This window comes from Oryctolagus cuniculus, chromosome 11 (assembly GCF_964237555.1).
Source record: "Oryctolagus cuniculus chromosome 11, mOryCun1.1, whole genome shotgun sequence".
NCBI lineage: Eukaryota > Metazoa > Chordata > Mammalia > Lagomorpha > Leporidae > Oryctolagus > Oryctolagus cuniculus.
This window is the reverse complement of record NC_091442.1, coordinates 26,923,386-26,949,996: the sequence shown is the minus strand read 5'-3', so window position 1 is coordinate 26,949,996 and position 26,611 is coordinate 26,923,386. Positions and strand designations below refer to the sequence as shown.

Here is a 26,611-nt window from a genome sequence, read left to right as displayed (position 1 = left end):
GTTATCAAATCAGAGTAACTGGCATATCCGTCACCTCAAATGTATCCTTTCTTTGTCGTGAGAGCATTAAAAGATTTGCTCCTAAGTATTTTTGAAATAGACAATACATTGTTAACATTTTATATTTAGATTTTTGTATATTTTTACAAGATTTGTTAATTTATTTATTTGAGTGACAGAGAGTGAAAGAGACAGAGAGAGATCTTCCATCCACCGGTTTACCCTCTAAATGGCCCCAGCAGCCAGGTGCGGACCTGGCCAGAGCCAGGAGAGCCTGGAACTCCATTCTGGTCTCCCATGTGGGTGCAGGGGCCCAAACGCTTGGGCCGTTGTTCGCTGCCTTCCCAGGTGCATTATCAGGGAGCTGGATCAGAAACGGAGCAGCTGAACTCAAATGGGCACTCAGATACGGGATGCCAGTTGCAGGTGGCAGCTTAACCTGCTGTGCCAGAACGCTGGCCCCAGTCCTTACGTTTTTAAATTTTTTCTAATTTTGTTAGAATGCTATTTTAAATAAAATATATTTTATATTTTAATATTAATATTGTATTTTATATATTTTATAATATTTTATATAAAATGCTATTTTATCTTAGAACTGTGTATTAATTTTAGTTCTATTTATTTTTAATTCATCTTATTTTAAATTTCATTTTATTTTTAGCTTTTTTTAATTTTTTTATTTTATTTATTTATTTATTTATTTTTGACAGGCAGAGTGGACAGTGAGAGAGAGAGACAGAGAGAAAGGTCTTCCTTTTGCTGTTGGTTCACCCTCCAATGGCCACTGCGGCCGGCACGCTGTGGCCAGCGCACTGCGCTGATTCGAAGCCAGGAGCCAGGTGCTTCTCCTGGTTTCCCATGGGGTACAGGGGCCAAGCACTAGGGCCATCCTCCACTGCACTCCCGGGCCACAGCAGAGAGCTGGCCTGGAAGGGGGGCAACCGGGACAGAATCCGGTGCCCCGACCGGGACTAGAACCCGGTGTGCCAGCGCCGCAGGAAGATTAGCCTATTGAGCCACGGCGCTAGCCTTTATTTGTGTTTTTTTTTTTTTAATTGAGTTTCTTGACTTTTCCTTGTCATCATTGCATTGCCCACGGGTGACTCTGACATTGCATGTCTCTCCCTGGTGTGCGTCACCTGAATGGCCTTTGAAGAGCAGAAGTCATTACTTAGGCTCTTGTGAAGGGGGTTACCTCTGTCGGCGTCTTTTGCGGGGTGTACAGTGGAGGGGGCGGGGAGAGGGGATTGTTCCGCCTTATATTCTGGGTTTTGGTCTTAAGCAAAGTCCTTCTGAGAGGGTCTTATAAGAGGTGGCCCCTGACCGTGAGCCTCTGAGTCCCCGGCCCCAGTCTTGTAGGGCTATGGGGGGTGGGGGGATGGGAGCGGGTCAGGTGGTTTAACTCAGGGACCTGGGTAGCACAGGGCCTGGCATGCTGCGGACACTCGGCCTCCCTTAGCCTGGTTCCACCGCTTGCCCTTCTGCTGCCTTCAGAGTTGGCCTGAGGCCCCCGTGATCAGCGTCTCCATGTGGGCGGGGGTGGAACAGGCTTGGTAGCCTCTCAGTTCAGCCCCGAGGGTCCAGGGGGTGACTTCTTGGTGGCCCAGGCCCTCCCTGCTATCACTCTGCTTCCTCTGATCCACTGCCCCCTCACTGTCTGCAATGGCCCCTCTCCTCTTGTCTTCAGGGAGTCTGCATTTTGGATCTAGTATTATTTCATGTCTTTTTCTAGAATTTTTCTCTAGGCCAGTGATTTATCATTTCACTTTATTTAATAAATGCAATAGAAAACAAATGAGACCCTTTTTAAAAAAAAAGATTATTTATTTATTTATTTGGGAGAGAGAGAGAGAGGGAGAGACAGAGAGAGAGAGGTCTTCCATCCGCTGGTTCACTCCCCAAATGGTCGCAACTGCTGGAGCTGAGCTGACTTGAAGCGAGGAGCCAGGAGCTTCTTCTGGGTCTCCCATAGGGGTGCAGGGGCCCAAGCACTTGGGCCGTCTTCTGCTGCTTTCCCAGGCCACAGCAGAGATCGGAAGAGGAGCAGCCAGGACTTGAATCGGCATCCATATGGGATGCTGATGCCGCAGGCGGTGGCTTTACCTGCCGCGCCACAGGATTAACCTGCTGTTCCATAGCGCTGACTCCAAGGCTTTTGTCTTGTTCTTACCCTTTTATTCCTGGTGTTGAGAAAAGAGCCTGGTACATGATAGGCAGTTAAAAAACATCTGCTGGGTGAATGGATGGATTTATGGAATTATGAACACTGAGCTGAACCGCTCACTTGTCATCTGGAGAAACAGAGGCAAGGAGGGACTTGCCTGAGGACCACTGAACTGGACGAGGCTGCGTACCTGGGGCGTCTCCCTTGTCCTAGGCCTTGAGAAGGGGAGGGAGAGTCTGGCTCAGAACGAGACCCCTGAAGATGCCCACCCCCTGCCTGCTGTGGCTAGAAGCCCAAACTGGGTTCCTGACTCCTAGTCACCCCTAGGAACTGCCCAAGGCCCAGGACCCATTGTTGAGGCCACACGTGAGCCTGCCCCGCCCCCCCAAGATGCTCACTGGCAGCAGGAGGTCCCAGGTTCCCTCTGTGCTGGGACCCGATCCTAGTCTGCAGCTTCCTTAGGTCTTCATTTTCTGTGGTGTGGGGATATTCACGCTGAGCCTGTTCTGGGGGCGAGAGCCTCCCTAGAACTTCATAACTTCCAGTCACTGTGCTTGCCACTTAGAGCTGTGTTAACCAGGGCCACTTGCTCACCTTCTCTGTGCCTTAGTTTCCTTATCTGATCAACATACCCACCTTGTAGGGGCGTTTCAGTAGTCTGCCTACGTGAGAGCCCGTGGTCATCCCAGTCCTGTGCACCTGCCCTCAGCCAGACCCTGTTCTGAACGTGTCACACCCCCAGCTTCTGGAATCTTCACAGCCACCTCCCAGGGCAGGTGGAGGCTGAGGCTTGAGAGATGAAGCCGTGGGGCTCCAGAGCCGGTGCTCTGACTGCTCCCCATACTGCACCGCTTCTCCTGCTGCCTTTGGTGGGAGCGTGGAGGCTCAGGAGCTGCCTGCAGAACAGGCAGAAGGCCGGGATCACGACCCCCAACCCTGGCCTCAGCCAGGGCAGCTCAGCCCTTATCTGTTTCATCAGTTGAATTCCCGTATCACAGCTCCCCGTAGGTAAGCTCCGCTCATTGACAAAAAACCCAAAAGCCTTGTGTTAAGACCAATCGTCCTGCTTTTGGATGAGGCATGGGGTCACGCAGTGCTGTGCCAAAGGCCAGCCAGTGAGTGGGGCCGAGCCAGGGCTGGAAGCAGGGTCCTCATCCCTTGTCCTGGGCGCTGTTAGCCACAGGGCTGCAGTGTGAGAAAGTGAGGAACCTGTCAACCTGGGCCATCTCAGGAAAACCTTGTTCACCAAGGAAATCCTCCCCACCTTCCCCAGGATCCTGGCTCATGGTGGGCCTCATGGATTTGGACACATCCCAGCTTGTGTCACTGAGCACGACAACTGGCTGGACATGTCCCGGCAGGGTCCTAACCGCCGCAAGCGTCCTGTGGGCCGGATAGAACCGTGGAGTCAGCTGGTCAGGCGCCTGGAAATCCAGTTCATCTCTAGCAGGCAGTTTTTAAGTGGGTCATTTTGGAAGGCCCGTGAATGATGTTATAAACATCTCAGTTGCCCTTGGCGGGATAAAGATTCCCAGTGTAGCTGACAGCCTCCCTCAGAGCCCCAGAACCACAAGCAAGAGGCTTCCCTGGCGTTAAGAAGGCGCAGGGGTCCTGACCCCCGAGGGAGGGAGAGGAAGCAGCAGCTGGCCTTTCACGCCCCTCAGTGTCGCCCAGCTCTTCATCCACAGGCCCCCTGCTGCTTCAGGGCAAATGGGAGGCTCCTAGAGGGTCCAAAAGGCCAGAGACCCACACAAGGTCACTTCACCGGAACACCCCACCGTGGAAAAGAGCCAGAACCTGTGTGAGCCCAGCCCCCTACCCCAGCCCCAGTTACTCTACAGGTACTCATTAAGCACCAAATGTGTACCAGCTACTGTCCACTAGATAGTGGGACTAGAGCCAGGGCCTAGCCAGATCCAATCCTGCCTCGCGTAGAGCCCACTGCACTCATGTACACAGTGTGTGTATGGCAGGGAAGGAGGCTGTGAGCTCTCCCGAGCCCAGCTCGGTGAGGCCGGGCACTGTTTCGAGCCTGATGTATTGAAATAGCCCTGTGAGGTGGACCAGCCCGCAGTCCTGAGGATTCGTTCCACAAGGCTGAGTTGAGCACCTGCCTGCCCCAGGTACTAATATTACAGAAAACGTAGCATGGGGCACTGCCGCAGCTCGGTCAAGGTTAGACGTACAGCACATCCACCTGTATTACATGAAAAGAAAGGGCACAGTCTTCGCAGTACTTTTTTCTTCAGATGCATGGCCACTGTACCTCCCCAGCAATTGCTTGAGGGTTTTACCTGTAGGACAATGGCGAGATGGCTGCTCACGCTGTCTCACACACTTGGTGACACTGTGGCGCTTTCACACCGGAGATCTTTTTGTGACAGTTCCACACTCGGCTCCAGGCAGTCCTGTGTTTGTAGGTGATAGGGTGCTGGGCTCTGGGCGATTGGGAGCTGGAGGGCCGGCTGCTCCACCCCTGTTCCAGACTCAGCCAGCTGCTCCCGCCCCAGCACAGCTTGTCGAATGATAAAGAATCCAATTATGATCCTTTCCTTTAAAAAAAATAAAATGTGCTCTTTTCCGAAGGTCATTTGTGGCTGCTCTAGGCTGCCCAGGGCTCCCACCAGGGAGGGAAATATGACTTCTACGAGGAGCCAGTGATGGGCTGATTGAGCCTGGTGGGTCTGGAGCAGGCCCTTGAGGGAGGTAGAATCTGAGCTTTGGGCGGCATAGGGAGAGATGGCCGGTGTTTGCAGCCTGCTTTGTGCTGTGTGCCCCCAGCAGCTACGGGCCAGGCAGGGGCAACACAGGGCAGGGACGTGGGTCTTCCCCATGCTTCCTCCCAGGGGCTCCAGAGCCCTTTAGAGCCATACCTCATCCATCCATCCACACTCACCTGCTACTGTCCCACGGCACACATACTTGATAGGCACACACAAGGCCCGCCCCTCCACTTCCGGTCATGCCAAGCAGGGCAGGGACTGTCTCCATGGGGTCCATTTGGGAACATGCCCCTTCTGTGAGTGGTGACAGGAGTCAGGCTGCCCCTTCCAAATGTCACCTCCACTGCCTCTCTGTCTCATCCATCCTCAGGACAAGGCCATGTCGCCCAGTAGAGTCTGGCTCCATCAGCCGTGGGTTTCTGTTTGGCTGTGGCACCCACAGCTGTGGGTCTGTGAGCCTTGGCTTGCCCAGCCACGGTCGAGGAGGGATAGCAGCATCCACACCCTGCTCCTTGCAGTGGGTCTGGGGCCAGCACCGTCAGCATCTCCGGGAGCTTGTTAGAAAAGCAGAGTCTCGGGCGCCAGCCAGACCTCCTGCCCGCACTGCTGCATGTTTGGCCCTAGTTCATCCCTGGGCACTCTGTGTGCCCTGTACAGTTGGGGAAGCCCCAGCTGAGCTCCAGGAGTAGTTTCTGGAGCTCTCATGCGTTAGTGCCCATAACACCAGGCACCGTGCGAGCGCTATGCCAACTGCGTGTATTGAAAGGCAGGGTCGGCCGGCACCGTGGCTCACTTGGCTAATCCTCCGCCTTGCGGCGCCGGCACACTGGGTTCTAGTCCCGGTCGGGACACCGGATTCTGTCCCAGTTGCCCCTCTTCCAGGCCAACTCTCTGCCTTGTCCCGGAGTGCAGTGGAGGATGGCCCAAGTGGTTGGGCCCTGCACCTCCTGACTTCAGATCAGCGCAGTGCGCCGGCCGCAGCGTGCTGGCCGTGGCGGCCATTGGAGGGTGAACCAATGGCAAAGGAAGACCTTTCTCTCTCTCTCTCTCACTGTCCACTCTGCCTGTCAAAAATAAATAAATAATAATAAAAAAAGAAAGGCAGGGCCACCTCTTGCTTTTAATAAGCAGCCTCGGGAGATTCTGATGCAAAGCCCCACCGCCCATGAAATGGACAGATGCAAGTGTGAACCCCTACCCACCCCCACCTACCCCAGCCCATCTCAGCCAGGGTCTACGAAGAGGACTCCCCCCCCCCCCAGATCGTCCAGCAGGGACTAAGCACGCATCACCCCCTCCCCAGCCCAGGGGTCAGCAAGAGACTCCCTTATGGGGAGCTGGGCAGGGACCTGAGAGAGGGAAGTGAGTGTTCTAGCCCCTTCTTGAAGACGCATGGATCAGTTCGTGTCTGGTGGTGAGGACCGAGGGAGGAGGAATGCAGGGAGGGTGAGCCCAGTCCTGGGCAGCCTGCGCTGCAGCCGCGTGGCCAGTTTCCTGTCTCAGTTAAGGTCGAGCGGACACTGGAGGAGGCAGTGGCCATGGCACAGCACAGGGAACTTAGCAAGGCCTTCACTAGGCCAGGGGTGTTACTCTGCACGGATTAAGGGGGGCATGTGGCAAAGTGCAGGGCAGCCAGGAGGCAGCATGTCCAGGAGTTCAAGCCTTCAGGGTCTGCAGTCCCACTGCCTGCTATTTCTTCTTCTTTTTTTTTTTTTTTTTTTTTTTCACACGCAGAGTTAGACAGTGAGAGAGAGAGACAGAGAGAAAGGTCTTCCTTCTGTTGGTTCACCCCCTAAATGGCCGCTACGGCTGGCACGCTGCGCCGATCCAAAGCCAGGAGCCAGGTGCTTATCCTGGTCTCCCATGGGGTGCAGGGCCCAAGCACTTGGGCCATCCTCCACTGCCCTCCCGGGCCACAGCAGAGAGCTGGACTGGAAGAGGAGCAAGCAGGACAGAATCCAGCGCCCCAACTGGGGCTAGAACCCTGGGTGCTGGTGCCACAGATGGAGGATTAGCCTAGTGAGCTGCGGCGCTGGCCCCACCGCCTGCTTCTAAGCATCTCCTCCCAGCCAAACCTCACTGCCCCGATCCTCGGTTTCCTCCCATCTCAAATGGGTGTGATGGCAGCACCAGATGAGTTCTGCAGCCTCTGTTCGTGGGCCGGTCAGCAGCCGTCAGAGGGACAGAGGCCGCGCTGGGCAGTGTCCGCCAGGGTGACTTAATCGGTGAGCGTGGCAAGGTGCCACCTGCGGCTCTCCTGGAACGGGTGGAGAAAGGACACCAGAAAGCAAACAGAGCAGCCTGCACGCAGTCGGTGATGAAAGACAGCAGAGTGGGGAGGGCTGGGGGAGGCTGGGGGCAGGGGAGCTCCCTTAGGTGGGAGCTCAAGGGGTCTTACAGGAGGGGGCATCTGAATAGGGCAATGCAGGGAGCCCCATGGATGCATGTGGGCAGTCTGAAGAGGGAGTGCAAAGGCCCTGAGGTGGCTTTGGCCTTGGCGCGACTGAAGCAGGGTGAGTGGTTAGAGAGGCGGGCCGGGATGGGCTCGGGCAGCAGGGGAGGTGGACAGCGGCTGTCAGACCGTGGACACAGCTCAGAAATGGGGCAGCCGGGTTTCTGATGGGTGAGATAGAGGGGGTGAGAGGAGAGAGAAGAGACAGGCCAGCTCCAGGGTTCTTGCCGTGAGTGGAGTGCTCCAAGGCGCACAGGTTTGGAGGGCAAGGGATGCAGAACCTCTGTTTTGGATGCTGTGCCTACGATTAGCCTGTTTTCAGTGACCCGAGGGTGTCATGGGCTGGTGCCCAGCTGCACTTGCTGTCTGCTGCTTGCCAGGGCTTCCTCCTTGCTCCCAGCCTCGCTCCCTCTGGTCTCACCTCCTCAGAAACCTTCCCTCTGTCCGCACGCACCAGTCTGGCCCCAGGCTCCACTTCCGGCCCTAGCCCTCAGGTGTGCCCCACACACTGACACCATCCCTCTGTCTCCAGGAACCAGCGTTGTCCACATTCCCGTGGGTCTGATCCTTCCGACCACGCTGGGTGTCATGTCCAGTGCCTGGAGGCAGTTGCTACGATTGTCCCCATTGTGTGGAAGAGAAGACTGAGGCTCAGAGCGGTGACGCCGCTTGCCTCAGATCCCCCAGCCAGGAAGCAGCCATGTCAAGTGCCCAGGAAGAAACCATTTCCACGTTCTGCTCAACGTGGAGCCCTCTGGGTCCTGAGCCCTCCCTCTTCTGTGCTGAGAGGGGTCCAGTGACCTGGAGACCCCAGCTCTACACTCCTGGGGAGCCCCCAGGCTTAGTCGTCTCCAGGGCCTGCTGCTTCGTGGGGATGGTGCAGTCTGTCCCCAGGCAGGAATGCGCCGGCGGCTTCCCAGAGCCAGTCTCCAGTGGTGGCGACTGCCTCCCATATGTGACGGCCCGAGCCGGCAGGCGGGCCTCCAAATGTGGTTTATGCCCATTGGTCATCGGTGACAATGCGTCCTCCACTGCTGGGGGTGGGCAGAAGATGCCCTGCCCAGCTCTCTCTGTGTGGGGCCCTCCTGCACGCCTCTGGAACCTTCCCAAAGACAGAGCAGGGACAGGGCCAGGCCAGACTGCCCTCAGTCTGTCAGTCTTGGGGGCAGGGACAGTGGCCTCCTTCTGTCCTGCTCGTGCTTCATACCCCCTGGGGAGACTCCAAGACAGCTGCATTAAATCCGTAGTCCACCGTGACAAATGATGTTCTCACGCAAGACTGAATTCCCTGGGCACACCCCAGTTGTGAAGAAATTCTACCCCCTAAATGTTGGCCTTGAAATGAAAAGCTCTTTACTGGTTGTCAAAACCAATGTCCAGGATCACAAAACACCGAAGGAGCCAGGGCAGGTGGTGAGAGCCTTAGGAGGGGCAGTCGGATGTGCAGAGAGTTTCAGGCACTAGTTCAAGGTCACATGGCCAAGGACAAGAGTTAGAACTGGGACTTGAACCCAAGCAGCTTAGCTCGGAGCCCTGCTCTACACTGGTGGCTATGAAAGTGTGGCCCCAGAGCCAGCCGCATTGGCATTGCCTGGGAATCGGTGAGCGGTGTGGATTCTCGGGCCCCACCGCACCTGCTGTGGCGCAGCCCCAGGGGGAGGTCCCGCAGTCTGTGCTGCTCACGAGACCTCGTTGTCTTCCACGTGAGTGAGGGAGGTCGGCCCATGCGAGGCAGCTCCAGGGTGATAGCATCCGGCAGCCCAGGTCACACAGCTGTCCCGGAAGCTCACAGACACTGAGCCCCTAGTGGACTGACACAGAGTAGGAACTGGTAATTATTTCAAGGGAATGAAGGGAGGGATCACTAACCCTGGGTTAGCCTGTGAATTCAAAGTTGTCACAAGCCCGTATTGCTTTGTAAACCATCAAGACTGGCATGATGAATTCCACCGTCATTCTCAGTAAATGGACATCCAAGTGTCAGCCCACCCCCCTGGAGCCTGGGGAAAGACAAGTGACTCAGATGTCATTCAAGCCTTTCCAGCTACTGGGGCAACCTGGGGCCACATTTCCGGGGTCAACTGGCATCTGAGTCGGGGAGGATGGTCTTGATGGTGGGGGGTAGTTGTTAGAGGGTTTACGTGGGGTACCTTGTGCTCTGATGCTTCAGGAAACCCCAGGAAAGCTGCAGTTAGAGCTCAGATGCCTGGTTGGAAACACATGCCTGAGCTGAGCGAGGGCCACGGCAGCCGGGTCCACTTGGTGTGGAGGACCCAGGAGTTCTCAAAGTGCGCTCTCTGGAAGCCCAGGGTCCCCTGGGGTAGCGTGGAGGTCAGGCTGGGTGGGAGATGCTCCAGGCTGAAGTGGAGCTGCTGCACTGCGGTCTTTTCCCTATCTCGCGAGCTACACCCATTTGTTAGTTAGCAGAAGAGAACTTACTCAAATGAAAAAGTGACTTCCTCTGGAGTTGGGGGACTAGCCAGGCCTTGGGCGGGGGGGGGGGACTGGAAGGCAGTCAGAAACTCTGTCTGTGTTTTAGAGCCCATGAGGTTTCTGGTTGCCTCCTGTCTGCATATGATTTATATTCTCTCTCTCTCTTTCTCTCTCTCTCTCTCTCTCTCTCTCTCTCTCTCTCTCTCTCTCTCTCTCCCCTCCCTCCCTCCCTCCCTCCCTCCTTCCGTCTTTCTGTTTCTGTATGAGTCAGGAATCATTCGGTTGCAAGTGATGAAAACCTAACTCATAGTGGCTTGAGGAAAGAATCGATGGCTCCCCAGAGTAGATCCAGGTGTGCAGGTGGCTCCTGTGGGATGTGTCTGGTCTCCTCTTTCCTAAGGCGGTGCCCACCCTCTCTGGTCTGCATCCTCCTGGATCCAAAGAGAGGGCAAGGACACACACACTAGGCATCCACTGACTTAAGCAGAAACCCAGAGACTTGCCATGGGGATGCGTGCCTGCCTCTCTGCCTCCGAACCAGCACCCATTGAGGCTCTGACTGGCCAAGGGCAGGTCAAGTGCACCTGGGTGGAGAGGACTCTACATGACCCTCCAAGTCGGGAGGGGCTGTGTGTGTGTGTGTGTAAGCAAAGAGGGACTGTGCGCGTTCGTCCCCCTCCCCAGGACTTCTCACACCACAGCCCCCACCTGCAGGAGTCCTTAGGGCAGAGGCCATCCCATTCCATTCTCTGCCAGTCCGGAGGCAAACTTCTCCGGAGAGATGGTGTGACAGTCCCGCCATCAGCCAGGCTGTGTTGTACAGCACCGGCAGGATTGCCAGCGCCGTTTCTCAGGGAAAAGAAACTGTCACTGGGGAAGACACTTCTGAAATCCTCCTACAGTTATTGTTGGGCTTCTTAGAATTCACATTCTTGGGTCCAAACCAGACACTTTACAGCCTGCCTGGGTTCTGATGCAGAGTCAAGTTTAAGAACCAGTAAGTTTGGACCTTTTTAGAGTAGTTCTGTACAAACTCTAATTGTCATCACTTATTATTCATAATGTGAACGTCCAAGTCCCTACACCCGTGATCTTGGAGTTAGTGGGGAGAGGGGAAATAGCGTTGCTCTTTCTAATGAGTTACAGAGATGTAATGAAATGCCAGATGGAGGTGCCATTACCAGATACTGACACTAGAGGGCACCCTAGCTAACATCTGAGGACAGGGATGCAGTCGGCGAAGCCTCTCTCCATCCTGCATCCACCCTGCACCCCTCACGTGTGCGCCCGCACGCTTGAAGGTCTGGTGAAGGCGCCTATTGGGTTATTTTGCCTTCAGAGTGTGGAGTCATCATTCTACCCGTAGTGTTGTAGCTCTAACGCGGGCTTCTTTGGGGTTTGGTTGCCTGACCTTGGGGATGACTCCACCCCTTCTGGCTCTGGGGTCTCCCAGAAAACTGCAGGGGTCAGGCTGAGTGGTCCCTAAACCCTTACCAGAGCCTTGCTTTGTCCCCATCTTGGAAGCCTTATCTCACGCTGCTTTGCTGTCACTTCTGAGGGCTTCAGTCCCTCCACCAAGCTGCGAGGGCAGGAGCCACATGTGGCTCCCCCAGGAAGCCCCAGCTGGCTGACACAGAAGAGGCCTGGAGCATGCGCTGGAAAGGCAGAGTGGGGCAGACTGAGGTGGGCGCCCACCCCTGCCTGTTGGGTCGACCCTGGGCATGACATTCCACTGCCTGAGCCGCAGCTTCCTCAGCTGCTGAGTGGACAACCCCAGGCAGGTCAGGATGTGAGCCTGGGCCCACAAACTCAGTCTGTAGGAAATGTCACTTTATTTTTCTAACATTGGGCAGAATTCGTAATTTGAACTCATTCTGCCCTGTGACAGAGAACACCTCAAGCCCATGGAGAGTCTCAGTGCTCTTCGTGGGGCTGCGTCCCTGGCCAGCAGGCTCACGAGGTGGGGAGGCACACAGAAAGCACCCTGGGCTCCAGATACCACCTGGTGCTGACCGGGGAGGCTGAAAACCCGGTATCACCCATCATGCCTGTGTGAGCACCCTCAGTGAGATGGGCAATGTTTTCCTCCCTCTCGCGTGAAAGACTCCACAGTAGGCATTCGTCGGTCTCCATGGCCGCACATGTTGTCCACATGTAAGATCCTGCTGCCACCTCAATCTGCCATGACTCCAGCTAACAAGTCTGCAGTCCATCCTGTGGAAGGGAGAGAGAATACAGCAGGATACTCCCATTCACATCCCATTGGCCAGACTAGTGCATGTGACTACATGTTGCTGCAAAGGAGTATGGGAAATGTAGTCTTTTCTTAGAAGACATAAAGTCCACTAAATATCAGGGCTCCACTATGGAGGATGAAGTGGAAAATGGACACGGGTACTTTCAGCCCGGTGTTCAGGGCCATGGGTCTCCACTGCTGTCAGAACCCCCTCCCACGTCTCCAGAATTTGCCGGCTTCCCTGCCCAAGGCCTCACGTTGGGGATAAAGCAGAGTCCTGGGGAGGGGAGCTGGACATCGACCCCCACCCGAGGGCACAGTGGAGGTGAACCCCGTCTTTGCTCTCACTGTGAGCTGTTTCGGATCTGCCTCAAGTCGGCAGTAGCATCCTGAGCATGTGTGTGCCCACCAGCCATCAGATCTTGCCCTTGTAATATTTACTTTAGATTTTAAGAAAGTAAGCATTAGAGATAGAAGTCTTCCCCGGCCCCTCACCCACCCGGTGGCCCCGGCGAGTCCACCATCCAGAATCCAGTGTGTGCGATCCTTACATGGCCTTTCCTCTTAATACACACGCATGTGTCATAAGTGTTGCAAGCTGTGATTCTGCAGGCTTATGAAATTGATGCAAATGGCTCATAGTATACCTCTGATTCATTGTGTATCTCGCCTTTTCCGCTCAGCATGAGTCTGGGATGTATCCACAATGACAACTGTAACTCTGCCTATGTCATTTATCACAGCTGTGGCATGTGACTAAATCACAATGTATTTGTTTATCCATTTCTATCTATATCAGAGGCAGAGCGAGACAGACAGACATAGACTCCGAATCAGAAAGACAGGCAGAGAGCTCCCATCTACTGGTTCACTCCCCTAATGCCCGTGGTGGTCAGGGTGGGACAGGCTGGGGTCAAAGCCAGGTCTCCCACGTGGGTGGCAGGAACCCAGTGACTTCAGCCATCAGCGCCGTCTCCCAGGGTCTGCTCTGAGGGGTAGCTGGAGTCAGGAGACAGAGCCAGGCATGAAATTCAAACCTTTCAGTATGGGACACGGACATCTTAACGAGCGTCTTAACTGTTAGACTAAGTGCCTGTCCCGTGTACTTGTCTCTCCTTTTGCGAGGTTAGCTTTATGCAGCTGTTTGTTGTTGGGTAGTGCTGCAGTAAGCAGCCCATGTACAGGAGTTTCTCTAAGCCAGTGACCCTCAAAGTGTCCCTGGACCAGCAGCATCAGCGTCCCCTGAGAGCAGGTTAGAAATGCAGATTCTTGGGCCCCAGAGCCATGAGGTGGAGCCCAGGGGTGTGCACTGTGCTGAGCCCCGGGGGCTGCCGATGTGCGCTAGAGCTGGAGAACTGCTGTTCTGAGGTCAATACCAGAAGCCAGACTGCTGTTTAGAAAAGACACCCCCTCGAATTTTCTAGATTCTGCTAGGTTGTTCTCCAAAGTGTACATTCATCAGAAGTGAGTGCCTCCTCACGCCTTTCGCCCTTTGGCATGGCAGGAATCTGGGCAGGAAGTCTGGGCCCTGTTCCGTCCTCTGTCACTGCTCTCTCCACCCTGGGACCCCCTCCTCCGCCAGCACGCCTCCTCCTTGCCCTCCAGCCCCTGCCGCTGTAGCACTTTGCAAGAACAGAAGACGTTCCCCTTGCTCCTGCTGCTGAGAATCCAGGCCACAGCCGCCCTGGCTCACCACGTCGGGGCAGGCTCCCAGGACACGTGGTAGCTGCTGCAGGCCTCCACGTGGGCCTGCCTGGAGCGAAGCCTCCTCCAAGGTCTACGACAAGAGGGGACAGGGGCTCCCAGAATCCAGGTTAAGGGAAGTGACAGCAGGGGGACAGAAAGGCCCCGGCCAGGGCTGGGCAAGCCTGCCCCGCCTCCCCCACCACCTCTGTGTGTCTGCGTGCCGTGCCCAGGGCTTGCAGAAGGGATGGGCCTCCTTGGCTCCTGTTCCAGGGGGAAAGGCCAGGAGCTCACACAATGGAGACTTCCTTTCCTAGGGCGATGGGGCCCCGGTTGGAACAGGGGAGCCACGGGCGTCACCAGTTCACTGCACTCTGACCCCATGAGGGTTGGAGCAGGAAACAGTTTCCCTTACTCAGCTGCTGTCTCTGGGAAGCTACCCTGCACTTGCCCACCACTTAGTGACTCCTGGTCGTGTCCTCTGTTGTTTTCTTTTAATATTTATTTATTTAAAAGGCAGAGTGGTAGAGAGAGGGAGAGACCGAGAGAGACAGAGCAGGAGGCGGATCTTCCATCCAGTGGTTCACTCCCCAGATGCCTGCAACAGCTGGGGCTGGGCCAGGTGGACGCCAGCAGCCAGGAACTCCTTCCTGGTCTCCCACGTGAGTGGCAGGGTCACAAGCACTTTGGCCATCGTCTGCTCCTCCCCAGGCACACTAGCGGGGAGCTGGATCAGAAGCAAGGGTAATTAGGACACGAACTGGCGCTCCGATGTGGGAGACCGGCATCCCGAGTGGCAGCTTAACCCGCTTCGCCACAGCGCCCACGCCCACCCCTGGCCACTTGCTGACTCTCCCCACCTCCCACCTAGAGTGGTCTGCCCTGCTGCCGCCTCCTGCCAGGACACCTGCCAACGACCAGCCTTTCCGTGGGCAAAGGCAGCAGCAATACCACCTGGACTCAGTTCCTCCTACCAGCACTGCGGCCCCGAGAGCGCCCTCGTGTTGCCATGCCGAGACGGGGGCTCTTGGCCGCGGTCTCCCCTCCTGGCCTTGCCTGCTTGCTCCTGCTGTCCTTCCTTCCTCTGTTCGGAGAGATGTGGGAAGCCGACAGCTGTGCAGGGGCACAAGTTCACGTCCAGACTGAGCCAGAGTGCTGGCGCCATCCTGTAGGCACCCCCATCTTTGGGAGGGGTGGGGGTCCCCTGACATGGCCTCAGTTGGCTGGGACCGGTAGGGAAGGGGAAAAAGCCACAGCCCTGTTTCCTGCACCCCCGGCTGACCAGTCCTGACCCCTCGAGTCCCTCCTCCACCCCCTGGACTTGAGCAGGGACCCTGAGGTCAGGGCTGGGGAGAAGCCGGGGGCCTTGCTCAGACTCTGCGGCATGGTCTGCCTCTTTCTCCCCAGCTCTGGGTTCTGCTTCTCAGCTCGGGGAAAGCAGGAAGTTCCTCCTCTCAGCTGAAGTCTCATGGTGATGGGAGCCCTCGACAAAGGTGACAGCGAGGGGTGGAGAGAGCCTGGAAACCCAGCAGGAGGGCCAGGGTCTCGCCCTCCCCCTACTGCAAGGGCACCCCACACATGCCCAAAAACACACACTGCTTTGGTAAAGATGAAGTTTGCCTGTGAGTGATAGAAAGCTCCAAAGAACAGTGATTCAAGAATGTACAATAGACCTCGATGTCTGGCACGTGTCAACAGTCCACACAGCAGGCCTGCCTTCCGCAGGGACCCAGGTTCTTCTTAGTCCTATTATTCCACCATCCCAGGACATGGTTTCTGCTTCATGATAAAAAAAATGACTGCTTCTGCTCCAACCATCATATTCACGTTCCACCCAAAAGAAAAGATGGGAGGTCGGGTGGCCATGTGACACCACAGTGTCCCCTGCATCCTGTGTCAGTGCTTGGGTCCAAGTCCCTGCTGTGCTCTAGATTCCAGCTTCCTGCTAATGTCCACCCTGGGAGGCAGCAGGTGATGGCTCGAGTAGTTGGGTCCCTGCCACTCATGTGAGATCTGGATTGAGCTCGTGGTTCCAGCTTTGACATGACCCAGCCCCTGTTATTGCAAGAAGTGAACAGTGAATCAGTGAATGAGAGCTCACTCTCTCCCGCCCCACCCTGCCCTCTCCTTCATATATATATATATATATAGAGAGAGAGAGAGAGAGGATATATAGATATATATATGTATTCATATATATATGAGGATGACAAAGGGCATACTCCTAGCCTTTAAGGAAACTTCTAGAAGTTGGACATGCTGCTTTGCATCCATTGGTCAGATTTCAGTCACATGACTACCTAGGTGCAAGGGAAGCTGGGAAATGTAGTCTTTCTTGGGTGGTCATGTGCCCAGTTACTATCCCCACGAGACAGTGCAGCTGCTCACACACATGTTGACCGTTTCTCTCTCCCTTCCCTGCACCCTGCTCTGGCTGGCAGTGGACACTGGCCTCGGGGGCAACTGCACGGGCTGCATCGCCTGCTCCGAGGTGAACGGCTGCTCCAGCTGCCAGCACAGGCTCTTCCTGTTCATCAGCCGGGAGGGAATGCGCCAGTACGGCAAGTGCCTGCACGACTGCCCGCCCGGCTTCTTCGGCGTCCGTGGCCAGGACTTGAACCAGTGCAGAAGTACGTGGCTCCCCCTTGTCCCATGCTGGCCTGGACTCCCGGGCTCGGCCGGCCCACAGCCCACCCTCTCCCCCAGCGCAGCCAGAAAGGAAGCGGGTGTGTGCCTGAGCCAGGACTCTCATATCCACTTGGTCCCAGGGTGGCCGCGCAGCCCTGGGCCAGGAACCTGCACCTTGGCCACAGTCTACTGTGCAGCCGGGACCATGTTACTCACCTTCTCTGGGCTTGGGCCAGATGGGAAAGGAGTCCCAACTCCACCTCTATTTTCACTGTCACCTGGGACAAATCATGCTGTCTCTGAGCCCTGGTGGAAAAGGAGCAGGAAGTCCTCACTCCCAGCCCAAATTTGCTATGTGACTTCAGGCAGGTCACTTGCTCTCTCTGAGCCTCAACTCCTATCCAAAAGGGAGTTCTCTGCATATGCAGCCCAGTTTGGTGTTGACAGAGGCCTGAACCCAATGCTACAGAGCTCAGCCCCACCCCCCTGCCACCTCAGTACCCCCTCCCTGGCAGGTGCCTCAGCTGGGCTGTTACTGGCTCTGTTACAGAATGTCGAAACACGTGCGAGAGATGCTTTAGCCGAGACTTCTGCATCCGGTGCAAAAAGAATTTTTACCTCCACAAGGGGAAGTGCCTGTCCACCTGCCCGCCTGGCACCCTGACCCAGCAGAGCTCACGGGAGTGCAAGGGTGAGTGGGGGCCTCCTCGCCCTCCTGGCGAGAGGTGGGAGACCTGGAAGAACTCTTGGTAGAACGTCACGGGGGGATGGATGGCCCAGGCCCCGCACACCAGGTACAGCAGGCACCTGCACAGAGCAGCCTTCGGTGCGCCGCAGCCAGCACAGTCCCAGAATGGTGATCCCTGTCACCACCGATGCTGGTGTCATTGTCATGGCCAAGGGAGGCAGCAGGGCGCACAGAGCCCTGGCCAGGAGTGAGGCACTCCCAGGACCCAGTCCCCGCTCTAGAACTCACCCACGTGTGACCCTCAGCGAGTCACTCACCCTCTCTGTGCCTCAGTTTCTCCAAGTGCGCACAAGGTTACGGGCAGGCGTTTGGCCAGGTGCTTAAGCTGCCACTTGGGATGCGCATCTCCCTACTCGAGTGCCTGAGCTTGAGACCGGCTCTCCCAGTCCCAGCTTCCTGCTAATGTCACCCTGGGAGGCAGCAGGGGACGGCTCGAGTACTCAGTCCCTGTCACCCACGCGGGGGACCTGCATGGAGTTCCAGGCTCCTGGTTTCAGCCTGGCCCAGACTTGGCTGTTGCAGGTGTTTGGGGAGTGACCCGGCGGAAGGAAGTCCTCTCTGTATCTCTGTGTCTCTGTCTCTTCCTCTCTCTCAAATTAAAAAATAATAATAATAAATCAGAAACAAGTTACAATAGAACACAAAACTCCCTTATCTCATGGGGAGACGTTATTATGAGGATTAAATGAATTGCTGCAATTTGAAGTGCTTAACTCAGCCCCTGGCGCTGTAGATGCTGGGACGCAGCCACTGGCACTCTGTCTGCTCGGCGCTTCCAGCTGCCCCTGTCTGAGGTCCTCCTCCACAGTCTGGCCCTGGCTGCTCCTTGGCCTGCTCACCTGAGCCACGGTCTCGGCCATGTTCCCTCTGGGCACCCAGACACAGGCACCCGGCTGACTCGCTGTCTCCAGCCCCACACGCCGCTGCCGCCACCCCAGCCCCAACCCCAGCCCTAGCCCTGTGCTTCCTCGCTTCCTCGCAGCTTCCTGAGGAGGCCAGAGGAGCCGGCATCCCTGTCCTTTGTATGCAACCGGGTCCGTTCCTCCATTCAGCCACAAGCACTTGCGAGAGCGGCTGCCCTGCGGTGCGGGGCAGTGAACAAAGTCCCTGTCTCTCGCTGACGGACAGCGCAGTGGGAGGCGGAGGAGACAGAGAGTAGATCTGTAGTGCATCCTCCGACCACAGGGCCAAAATGAAGCCGCACTCCCCCCGCACCCCCCCCGCACCCCCCCACCCATCCCCCCCCCCCCCCCCCCCCCCCCGTCACTAGAAGCACAGCCGCCACCTCCTGCCCCTCTCCCTGGCTCGCGTTTCGGCCTCTGCAGCCCAGGCCTCCCTGCAGCCAGGGGGATCATTTCCAGGTGACAGTGGGCTCTGCTTTCTCTGTTGTTCAAGGCCCTTCTGTGGCCGCTGTGGCTCCCGTTGCCCACTCGGGCAGAGCCCGCCCAGGTCCTGGCCCCCACCTGCCGGTCCCTCCACCCCACTATTCGTGTCTTCCTGTGTGAGTTCAGGCTCCAGCCTGCTCAGCTCTGAGAGTCCTGGGAACTCTGCTGGAGTTATTTTATGTCTTCCACCTGGAGCACCTCCTGCGCCTCCTTGAGCCTGGCTAACTCCCCTCGCTCGCCCCTCCCCCCACTTCAAGGTTCACTTCAGGAGTCCCCTCCTCCAGGAAGCCTTCCCGGTCACCCCGGCTGCGCCCTGTGCCTTCTCTGGGCTCCCACGACTGCCTGTGCTTGCCCCAATACCGCATGGAGCACTCTGCCCCCCCCTCCAGCCTAACACCCCCAGGGGATACCCCTGGAGGCAGGCCTGGCACACAGTAGGTGCTCAGCCTTGACCTGCAGATGAGTGCACCCAGACCCCCCCCACGGCCTGGAGACTTCCATCCTGGGCCTCTGCATCTTGAACTTGCTGTGTACACTGTGCGAGCCCCTTCCTGTGTTCCCTTAGCAAATCTCTCAGCGGCTGCAGGCCTCAGTGTCCTGATCTGCGACAGGGGGGTGTTCACAGCTACCTCTATTCCACTATTAAAGGGTCAAATATGAAAAAAAAAGGTATATACACATGGTCTTGTTAAAGTTCATGGAAATGCATTATTATAAAAAAACTATGCATGTATTTCATTTTTTTTTTTTTTTGCACCAAAATAAACGCATCCTTTCATTCCATTCTCCATGAACATTTTGAAGTTGTAGGTTCTAAAATGACCGATGCTGGGGCTGGCATGTGGTGCCACCTCTGTGGTTTGGGTCCTGGCTGCTCTGTTTCCATCCAGCTCCCTGCTGCTGCACCTGGGAAGGCAGCAGAAACTGGCCTAAGTCCTTGGGGCCCTGACACCCATGTGGGAGACCAGGGTGGAGGTCCCAGCTCCTGGCTTCAACCTGGCCCAAACCCATCTGGCCATTTGGGGAGTGAACCAGCAGATGGAAGATTCTCTCTCTCTCTCTCTCTCTCCCTCTCTCACACACACACACACACACACACAGAGGCTTCAAATAAATCTTTTTAAAAATTTTTAAAAAACGATTCCATAAGGAATTTTTATTTTACCTTTATTTTTAATTTTATTTAGTTGTTTGAGAAGCAGAGAGACAATTAGAGAGATCTACCATCCACTGGTTCCCTCCCCAAATGCCCACAACAGCCAGGACTGGCCCAGGCCAAAGCCAGGTACCTGGGACTCAATCCGGGTCTCTCCCATGGATGGCGGGAACCCAGTTACCGGAGCTGTCAGTGCTGCCTCCCAGCACTGTGTTAACACAGGGTCTGTGTTAGCAGGAAGCCAGGGCCGGGGGCTGGGTACCGAAGCCTGGCGCTGCCGTATGTTACGCAGGCATCCTGACTGCGGCCCACATGCCCCAGCCTGCTAGGAACTTCTCTGAGCAGGGCTCCTTTCTCCTTACAGCTGCACTGGATGGTTTCTGCCTTGATCAAGGTGCACAGTCAGGTTCAAAACCTGTGTCCAGTGCTGAAGGCTTCCCCGCCGACCTTCCAGCCTTATCCGCACCTCTCTCCCGAACCTTCACGTCCCATCCCAGCCCCCGCCTCCCGAACACTGTCAGCCAGGCCTTTCACACCTGCCGAGCGTGTGCTTGCCCCTGTGGCTGGCACACCACCTCCTCCAGGAAGCCATCCCTCTGGCTTCTGGCTCATAGTGGTCACTTTGCTTTCGTGTAGCTCGCGCACAGCGTTGGAGGGGTCTCCTCACTGCTCCTGGTGATAGACTGAGTCCCTGGCAGGTGGAGCTGGTGTCACGGGGGGACTGAACTCCTCACGCCTGGCCCTGGGAGCTGAAGGGCCCGTACCACCAGCTGACCCCGTCTGTCTGTCTCTCCCTTCACCCCGCAGAGGAGTGTGAACATGGGTCGTGGGGCAGCTGGAGCCGCTGCACACACAAGGGGAAGACCTGTGGCTCAGCCTGGGGCCTGAAGTCGCGGGTACGAGAGGCCGGCCGGGATGGGCGGGCGGCACCCAGCTGCAAGGTGCTGTCCGAATGGAAGAAATGTTCCATGCAGACGTCCTGTCCCCCAGGTGAGTGCCAGGCAGGCATCGGGGCCACAGCAAGCAGGGCCCGTGGGTGACTCTTGGGGGCCTCAGAACTCGGCCCCAAATACGGCACCTGTAAAGTCCCCCATGAGCCACAGCCTGGTGTCATGCCGAGGAGGGTTGTCCTGGCTGGAGCCAGCCCCAGACACACAGACAAGCCTGAGTTCTCGGCTTCCAGTGGAGCAGCCCCCTTCCTGTGACCCCGTACCGCTTACTGCTCTGAGATGAAACCCATGGGCACCATCGCTGCCCTGCACACACAGGGCACCAGGGAGGTGATGTCATGGCGAAGGCGGTGGCCATGGTCAGCAGCACAGTACATGGCCATGTGGCCAACCCGAGATGCCATTTCCAAATGGTGGCCAGTAATGAGTGCAGCCAAACCGATCTCCTGATGGATGCCACAGGGATGACCGCGAGTAGCTGGAGGATAGAAGTGGTCACCAGCACTTGGCCTTCCAAGCTGAGACGGGTGCAGCTCTGAGCAAGCTCCCTGAGGGCAGTGCAGGCCCGGAGAATCTTGGGCAAACTGGGGCCAGCCCCTCTTTGTAGAGGATTGTCCCTGGGCACTGACAACCAAGACCACCACTCAGATTTCCCATGTGCCCCTGGGGCTATTAGAAACCTCTGACTTCTCTCGGAGAGAAGCCCCAGGGTATGGTGGGCGGGGAGGTGGATGGGCGGGCGGGAGGGTGGCTGGGTGTCTGGGTGGGTGAACGGATGAGTGCATGGGCAGTTACCAGGCAGGCGTAGGGTGGGGATAGGGACACCCACCCCCATAGCCCGCCTTCCAAGCAGCCAAGGGCCTCTCAGGCTGCACCCGGCCCAGGCCCTGGCCGAAGATGCTGTCCTCGCCCAAGGGCTGCCCGGCCAGTTGCTGAGCATAGAGTGAGGACCTGGCTTCAGTGCCCACTTAAGGCTTGGCGTGGACGTGGGGAACCCCCAAGGTGGCAGCCTGGCCTAAGGGATGAGCCTGAGTCTGCATAGGTGGGGGAGGAGCGGAGCTGACTCCCAGGACACAGGCACCGCGGACCCTGCGGAGGCGGGCTCAGACCTCCGCGTGCCCACTGCGGCCCGCACAGCGGCTGGCTGAGGCTCTGTGGGCGGGCGTGGGATGCTGTGGAGGACCTAATGGGGGCCTCGCTGCGTACACGCCCTGTAATGTGGAAATGTGGGGCTGCCGTGCTCCCAGCCTTCTTACCAGTGAATAATGGTGACAGAGGACAGCTGGGAGGAGCTCCAAGGTTCGGGGCCAAGCACAGCCAGTCCTGCGACGGGGAGGTGGGGGCGAGGCATGAGCCACAGGAGGGGCTGAGGTGAGGTTGGCCAGGCCGGGAGAGGCCCCAGGCGGCAGAGGAATTTGGGCACGGGGACCACCAGGGCTTGTCTGCTTCCGCGCAGGGCGTGCTGGGACTCTGCACCCCTCCCAGCCACGCGATTCCGGTCACTGGCCCCATCCCTCGGTTCCAGCTTTGCCGCCTGGACAAGAAAGCACAGGAGTGCCCTCCAGAAACCCCAGTTCAGGCTGTGCCCCTGGGCAGGTGGCTCCCCTGGAAGGGCCTCAGTCAGCCGCTCAGAGAAATGGGACTGATCAGGTGTTGGGTTGGGCATTCAGTGCAGGGGCGGGTGTTTGGCCCACACTGGGGTGCTGAGGTTCCATTCCCAGCTCTGGCTCCTGACCCCAACTTCCTGCTAGTGCACACCCTGGGAGGCAGTGCTAATGGCCCAAGTAATTGGTTTCCTGCCACTCACGTGGGAGATCTGGGTCGAATTCTGGCTTTGGCTTTGGCCCAGCCCTGGCCATTGCAGGCAATTGGGGATGAAACAGAGCATGGGATGTCTGTCACATGTGCTCTCTCGCTCTCTTTCTGCCTCTGAAATAAATAAATACTTTCTTGAAAAACAATTCACCCCAGCTCCACTGGGGGTGATGATGGGTGGGGAGACACATGGTTGAGGTCCAGGCAGGGCCAAGGGTCAGAGTTAGCCATGGGTTCGAAGCCCAGCCCCCTCCCCAACAGGGCAGTGATGAGACCAGAGCTCCTCTGTGCCTGTCCAGTGGGGGCCGCGGGGCTGCGCCCACTGCTTAGCCTCATGAGGACCCCTGCACATCGTGGGTCCTGGAAGATTATACAGCCTGGAGACGCCGCCTCTGTGATGTTGGCATGATGAAAAAATCGTCTAAGGAGGTGGTTGTGTGGGTAGGCACCGCCTGCCTGCACCGAAGCTCTGGGGTGCTGGCGCAGGGTGGGCAGGCAGCGGCGGCAAAGCCGGCGCAGGGGCCCCGGGAGCAGGTGCCCAGCCCAGGGGAACCCTAAGAAGTGAAGAGAAAGGCTCAGCTTGGGGCAGCTGACCCTGCAGCCACCCTCGGCCAGCACGGCTGTCCTGCCGGCCTCAGAGGACACAGTCTGCTCTCTCCTTGCAGGGAGAAGTCACCGCCCGAAGAATGGCCGCAAAAGGATGCGCCTGCGCCTGGCCCGGAAGTGAGGGCCGGACTAGAAGTCGGGCCGCCGGCCGCAGCCGACAGAGCGGCCAACAGAGGCCCCAAAGCCGCCGTGACCGAGCGCTCCACCACCTCCTCTTCCGCCCACCCACCCCGTCCTGTCTACCCTGTCCATATTCCTCCTGTGTTCCCCGTATTTCTTCCATCTCTGTTTTCCACTCCCCCCTCCTCTGCCCCTCGCTTTTCCTTCCATCCTGTTCTTCACTGTGTTCTCCGGCCCCACCCCCCACCCTTTAAGAGAGATTGTGAGGGGCCAGTGCTGTGGCGCAGCTGGTAAAGCCGGCGCCACAGGCATATGGGCGCCGGTTCGAGTCCCAGATGCTCCTCTTCCGATCCAGCTCTCTGCTCTGGCCTGGGAAAGTAGTGGAAGATGGCCCGAGTCCTTGGGCCCCTGCACCCACAAGGGAGACCTCAGGAAGAAGCTCCTGGCTGCTGGCTTCGGATTGGCTCAGCTCCGGCCGTTGCGGCCATCTGGGGAGTGAACCAGTGGATGGAAGATTTCTCTCTGATCTCTACCTCTGTATGTAACTCTGTCTTTCAAATAAATAAAATAAATCATAAAGAAAGAGAGATACTGTAAGTCCGTGACCTCCCTGCAGATCTCTCTCTCTCTCTCTCTCTCTCTCTCTCTCTCTCTCTGAAGAAAGCAGACCTTTCTCTGACCCTTGCAGGAGAGGGGTTCCCCAAGGCCAGGGCACAGGTGAGCCCCTCACTCTCCCCGGGAGACCCCAGCACCTGCCCGGAGCACCTTGTCTGCCCCCTGCTTCCTAGAACTACAGGACAGGGGCGACCAGGGGCCTCTAGCTGGAGAACCCCCCAGACCTGACTCCCGGAGCTGCCCCCCTGAGTGCACCTGTCCATGCCAGCCGCCCCACCCAACTGTGCCCCAACCCAGGTGCTGGCTCAGGTGGGGCTCTCCCCACTGCCGAAACCAGTGGCTCAGCCCCAAAGAGGCGATCAAGGCTGACAGGAACTCTGGGGTGACCCCGCCCCTCTGTCTCCTCCTGGGCTCCTCCTGTCCAATGTACTCATGGGGAAACTGAGGTATAGGAAGGCAGGGACTTTCCTGAGGCCACATCGGGAGCCTGGAGCTCTGCTCCCCTCTGAAGGCTGCCCTGCTCTGCACCTGCACGGGGAGGAGAGGGTGGCGACCCCCACGCCCCCAGCCTGTTTCCCTGCAGCCTTCCTCCCCCACCTGGGAGGGAGAGCACAGGGAGGAGTCTCCAACTTAGACGCATAAGTGCTTGGTGCTCAGTGCCTGTCACTCAGCCATCACCATGGTAGCACCCCCTTCTTCCTCTGCTCCCCGAAGTCCTAGGAGGGGCCCTCGGGGTTTGCAGGTACAACTGGGAGCCAGAGTGAGCAGAAGAGGCAGGAGTCTGAGCCCCGAGGGGGAGGGTGGTTTGGGCTGAAGGAGCCACAGGCTAGGGGAGGGGCTGGAGGTGCAACACCCCATCCCTACCCACCAAGAGAATGGCCCCTCAAACCTACTGACACCAGGCAACTGGGGACACCCCAGCACTGCTTCTGGGCAGACCACCGGGAGTCCGTGTGACCCCCAGGCCACCCCCTCATCCTCACACCCACGGCTCCCGGCAACAGCAGAGCCAGCTTCTCTCCCGCCAGCACAGTGCCTCTGACAGGCTCTGCTGACACCAGTTGTGTTTTAAATAAAAAGAAAAGAACAAAGACACTTGGAAATGCTTTTCTGGCATCATGCGAGTAGTGATGAGTTTGGAGCAGCAGAATCTAGGGCGAGGGCTGACGGGCGCAGGGTCCCTGGAAGAACCGGGCAGAGCTCCAGTTCAGGGGGTGGGCACCTGCCCATCCAGGCCGCTCTCAAGCAGGGGGCTCTGCCAGAAGCAGAGAGGACGCCTCCCTGCCCCGAGGCCCCTCCAAAAGTGGCCCTGGAACTGGTCTGAGTGGCCAGGAGCCCACGGGGATGTCCCACGGGACCCTGGAACCCCGGACTCTAGTGAAAGTCGCCCAGCGTTGAAAGGCACAGGTTCGAGTCCCAGCCTGCCAGGCAGTGTCTGGGAAACCTGAGCCCAGCTGTTTCCCCATCCTGGATGGAAGTTTTTCCATCTGATGGATAAAGAAGAGGCGTGGCTGGATGAACTTCACCTCTGAAATCTGGGACCCGCCCAGAGCATCTCCTGGGGAACCTGTTGAAAAACTGACTTGGCCAGCGCCGCAGCTCACTAGGCTAATTCTCCGCCTGCGGCGCCGGCTACCCCGGTTCTAGTCCCGGTCGGGGCGCTGGATTCTGTCCCGGTTGCCCCTCTTCCAGGCCAGCTCTCTGCTGTGGCCCGGGAGTGCAGTGGAGGATGGCCCAAGTCCTGGGTCCTGCATCCGCATGGGAGACCGGGAGGAGCACCTGGCTCCTGGCTTTGGATCAGCACAGTGTGACGGCCACAGCGAGCAGGCCGCAGCAGCCATTGGGGGGTGAACCAAGGGCAAAAGGAAGACCTTTCTCTCTGTCTCTCTCACTGTCCACTCTGCCTGTCAAAAAACAAACAAACAAACAAACAAACTCAGACTCCAGGGCCCCGTCTCAGACCTGCAAGTTGTGGACAGGTTTGGGGGCCGGTGGTGAGGACAGAGTCCCTTGTGCCAGGAGCGGCTGGGGGAAAGGTACTCTGGTGGCCCCTGGCCCCCCAATCTCAGAGTCTAAATTTTGATTCAGACCTCAAGGCTCAACAATCCTTTCAGACGCAGCTACTTGCAAAAGTGCGTGGAAAACAGAATTAGAAGATAGCTTTATTTTGGTGCAAAAAACAAATTTGCAATCCGTGCTTAGTTTTTTCACAGGATGCATTGGCCATGCAGTTTTAAAGGCTGTGTGTGTGTGTGTGTGTGTGTGTGCTGCTAAGAATCAAATCCCACAGTGGTGGAGGTTCTGATCCCACACTTCTAAAAGGTAACTGTAGAAGTTTCTAGTCCTTCAGTTCCCTGACCACATTCTCTCCCTTCTGGGCCTGTCTTCTGTCCCCAGCCGGGGGCTGTGAACAGATTTCTTAAAGTTTTCAAATTAGAAGGCAACATTGCAGGGGCCAACGCTGTGGCGCAGCAGGTTAAAGCCCTGACCTGCAGTGCCAGCATCCCATATGGGCACTGGTTCGAGTTCCGGCTGCTCCACTTCCAATCCAGCTCTCTGCTGTGGAAAGCAGTGGAAGATGGCCCAAGTCTTTGGGCCCTACCACCCACGTGGGAGACCCAGAAGAAGCTCCTGGCTCCTGGCTTCAGATCAGCGCAGCTCTGGCCATTGCAGCCATCTGGGGTAGTGAACCAGCGGATGGAAAACCTCTCTCTGTCCCTACCTCTCCTTGTAACTCTTTCAAGTAAATAAAAATAAATCTTAAAAATAAAAAAAAAAAAGAAGGCAACATTGTCTCAGCGTGCAAGCCCCTCCTCTCATAGGCGCTGCCTCCCTGGCTCCTAAGCCTTCCCAGTCCCAGGCTCTCCCACTTTCACCAGAGGACCAGTGGTCAC

At 57.2% G+C, this 26,611-nt stretch overlaps 1 protein-coding gene across 1 annotated transcript in view; it reads left to right on the top strand.

Annotated features, from left to right (window-relative positions):
* The window catches only part of RSPO4 (R-spondin 4), a 34,563-nt gene extending 10,876 nt beyond the window's left edge, over nucleotides 1-23,687 (top strand). Inside the window, exons 2-5 of the mRNA XM_051845158.2 lie at nucleotides 16,136-16,324; nucleotides 16,873-17,013; nucleotides 20,419-20,601; nucleotides 23,042-23,687. Coding sequence (XP_051701118.2) covers nucleotides 16,136-16,324; nucleotides 16,873-17,013; nucleotides 20,419-20,601; nucleotides 23,042-23,103 — 575 coding nt within the window. The 3' untranslated portion in view covers nucleotides 23,104-23,687. The remainder of the gene's footprint in view (nucleotides 1-16,135; nucleotides 16,325-16,872; nucleotides 17,014-20,418; nucleotides 20,602-23,041) is intronic.
* The last annotated feature ends 2,924 nt before the right edge of the window (nucleotides 23,688-26,611 follow it).